Source organism: Octodon degus, unplaced genomic scaffold (genome assembly GCF_000260255.1).
Source record: "Octodon degus isolate 3935 unplaced genomic scaffold, OctDeg1.0 scaffold00126, whole genome shotgun sequence".
Taxonomy (NCBI): Eukaryota; Metazoa; Chordata; class Mammalia; order Rodentia; family Octodontidae; genus Octodon; species Octodon degus.
Window position 1 is genome coordinate 5,465,485 of NW_004524702.1, and position 2,676 is coordinate 5,468,160.

The following is a 2,676-nucleotide window of genomic DNA, read 5'->3' on the forward strand; positions in this document are numbered from 1 at the left end:
CTGGTATGTGGTGCTGGGGGATGGAACCGGGGTCCCTGTGCTTTGCCAAGCTTGTTCCAAGTAGGTGCTTTAGACCACTGAGCCACCTCTCCAGTCCCTACTATATTATTTTAAATTGTCTGGTAAAGAATTCTACAAAGGGTAGCTTAACAGGAGAATGTCTAGCCAGCCTAATGTCCTGGGATTGATACCCAGCAAAATAAAAAATATTTTCAAAAGACTTCTAGAGACTACAGATGTTAAAAATAGCACTTATCATTAAAGAGTAGCAGAGTAGTCATTAAGAGCAGGATAAAACAACCCCAGGAGTTGAATAACAGCAATATCACCAAAAGTATAGATTCTTCACGAAATTACACTGAAGGATTTGTTTTTTTCCCTGCTGGCTCAGAATGCCTTCAGGGCTGGCTGGCTTGAATTCTGGGGATCAAACCACAGCAACCTGAGCCTGACTGCTTTGTTGAAGCAGCCACTTAAATAACTGCAGTAAGGGGCAGGCCCCCAAAATTCTGGGGTTTGTTTTTGTTTTTGGTGGAACCGAGGACTGAACTCAGGCCCTTGCACTTGCCAAGGAAGTGCTTATTCCACTGAGCTATCTTCCCGATCCCACGAAATTACACTGAAAAAGCTAGTATCAATACGGGAAGGGGGCCAGCCAAATAGCTCAGCCAATCAAAGGGGTCTGGGGTTTGATTCCTGGGCCTGCCTTGCTTGTCCCACCCCCGGGGTGTGCTGAGATGGCAACTGAGACTGGGCGCGGTGGCACATACACATAATCCCAGCTTTTGGAAGGCTGTAAACAGGCAGATCTAAATTGTAGTGAGACCCTGAACACCCTGTAAACCCTTCTCTAAAATTAAAAAATTAAAAAAAAAAAAGAAAATGGGAAGGGGAGGCAAGATTTGCTAACTGCATTCTTAAAAAATCTTGAAAATAGACATAATTGGTAAGTATTTAGTAAACAGAGTTCAAGATCTGTTCTTTCAAACCATTCTCCAAGGATGTTACAATGATTGCTGTGAATGACAGAGATCTAAGGTCTGTTTTCCTGATTTTTTTTTTTTAACATATGAAAGTTTGTATATGAAATCTCTAAGGGCAAAACGTTACTGCTTAAAATATAGTTATAGCTACACGTGGAGGCATACAGATCCCTGTAATGCCAGTGCTCAGGAGGTTGCAGCAGAAGGAACTCAAGTTTGAAGCCAGCATGGGATAAATAAATGAGTTTGAGGTTAGTCTGAACTATACTGAGAGAAACTGTCTCAAAATAAATAGGGAAGGATAAAGGAAGGATGGGAATTACTGGGTAGAGAATGATTTTTCAGTTAACACACTTAACATTATAAAATCACACAATAAACATCAAGATTTTATTAACTATGCAAGCATTTGCCTGTCTCGTTTAGCTAAAATCTAAATGATTTAAGTTAAAGATCTGAAAAACATTCAACCTTGAATTACAATTTTCATCCTTAAACCGTTTTAGAGAACATATTCCAAAGACACAAATCACTTCCACTGGACACATGACTGGGGCAGAGTGATACAAGCTGATTTAAAGGGCACTGGAGGAGCCAGCGGGATAGCTCAGTGGTCTAAAGCACCTACTTAGGCAAGCTTAGGCAAGCCTAGGGACCATGGTTCAATCCCTGGTACCACATGCCACACCAGCCCCACTCCCAGCATGGGCTGAGCCAGCCACAAAAAAAAAAAAAAATAAAATAAAACAAAAAAATAAGTACAATTTTACAAATAAATAAATAAATAAATAAAAAATAAAGGGCACTGGACTCAATTCCATGCTTTGGGGGGCAGGGGAAGCAGCCCACTCACCAGTTATAATCAAACCAGGAGGCGTAGCTGGGAATAATAATGTGATTGGTCTGCTCGGTGACATTATCCTCACCAGGGTCCACTGACCGACCCTGATCACCTTTGCTAGGATCTTCATCTTCCTACAAAAAAGAAAGAACTATTGAGATAAATATGTAACACTTCAGGTATTAGATCAAATACAAAGAGGCTAAATAATTCAATTTCAGGGCCTAAAACAATTTTTAAAAAAATTCATAGCTTTTAAGATATAAAGCAGCCAGCTGACATGGACTATTTCTCTTTTTTATAAATGAAGGAACAAAAGAAAGAAAGAACCTCAAGACTGATCAGCAAGTTAACTGATGAAAGGCTATTTCTATAATCAAGAATTCATAGCTCAAATCTTATTCCACAGTAACTGTTTACTTGTCCAATTTTACCTAATCCCAGGTCACAAACCTGAATGACTGCTCCTTGGGTCACCTATGAGGCGGCTGACAGTACTACAAGGCACAAGACTGCCTCCATTCTATAAACACTGAGCTCTGGGTACTAAGGTTTTTGCACACTACACACTGATTCCTTACCAATGTACAATTTGTGGGGGAGGAAATGATCCCCTGAGCTAAAATGTAAACACAATGCAAATTCAGAAAGCTCAGTGGGAGGGCCTATACTTATAAGCACTTTGATTACTAAATATTAGCTCTGATTTTTATCTCATTTATGTAAATTTTGCCAAGTGATGCTTCTACCTAAAAATCCTTGTTTTGCTAACACAGTAATTAAAAATTCATTCCTTGAGTCAAACCATATGATACAAACCAATAATTACTTTTTAATTAACTACTTTATATT

General features: G+C 39.3%; 1 protein-coding gene across 1 annotated transcript in view; it reads right to left on the bottom strand.

Annotated features, from left to right (window-relative positions):
• Positions 1-2,676, bottom strand: part of Smarcc1 (SWI/SNF related, matrix associated, actin dependent regulator of chromatin subfamily c member 1) — a 175,053-nt gene that overhangs the window by 86,453 nt on the left and 85,924 nt on the right. Inside the window, exon 14 of the mRNA XM_023700647.1 lies at positions 1,837-1,958. Coding sequence (XP_023556415.1) covers positions 1,837-1,958 — 122 coding nt within the window. The remainder of the gene's footprint in view (positions 1-1,836; positions 1,959-2,676) is intronic.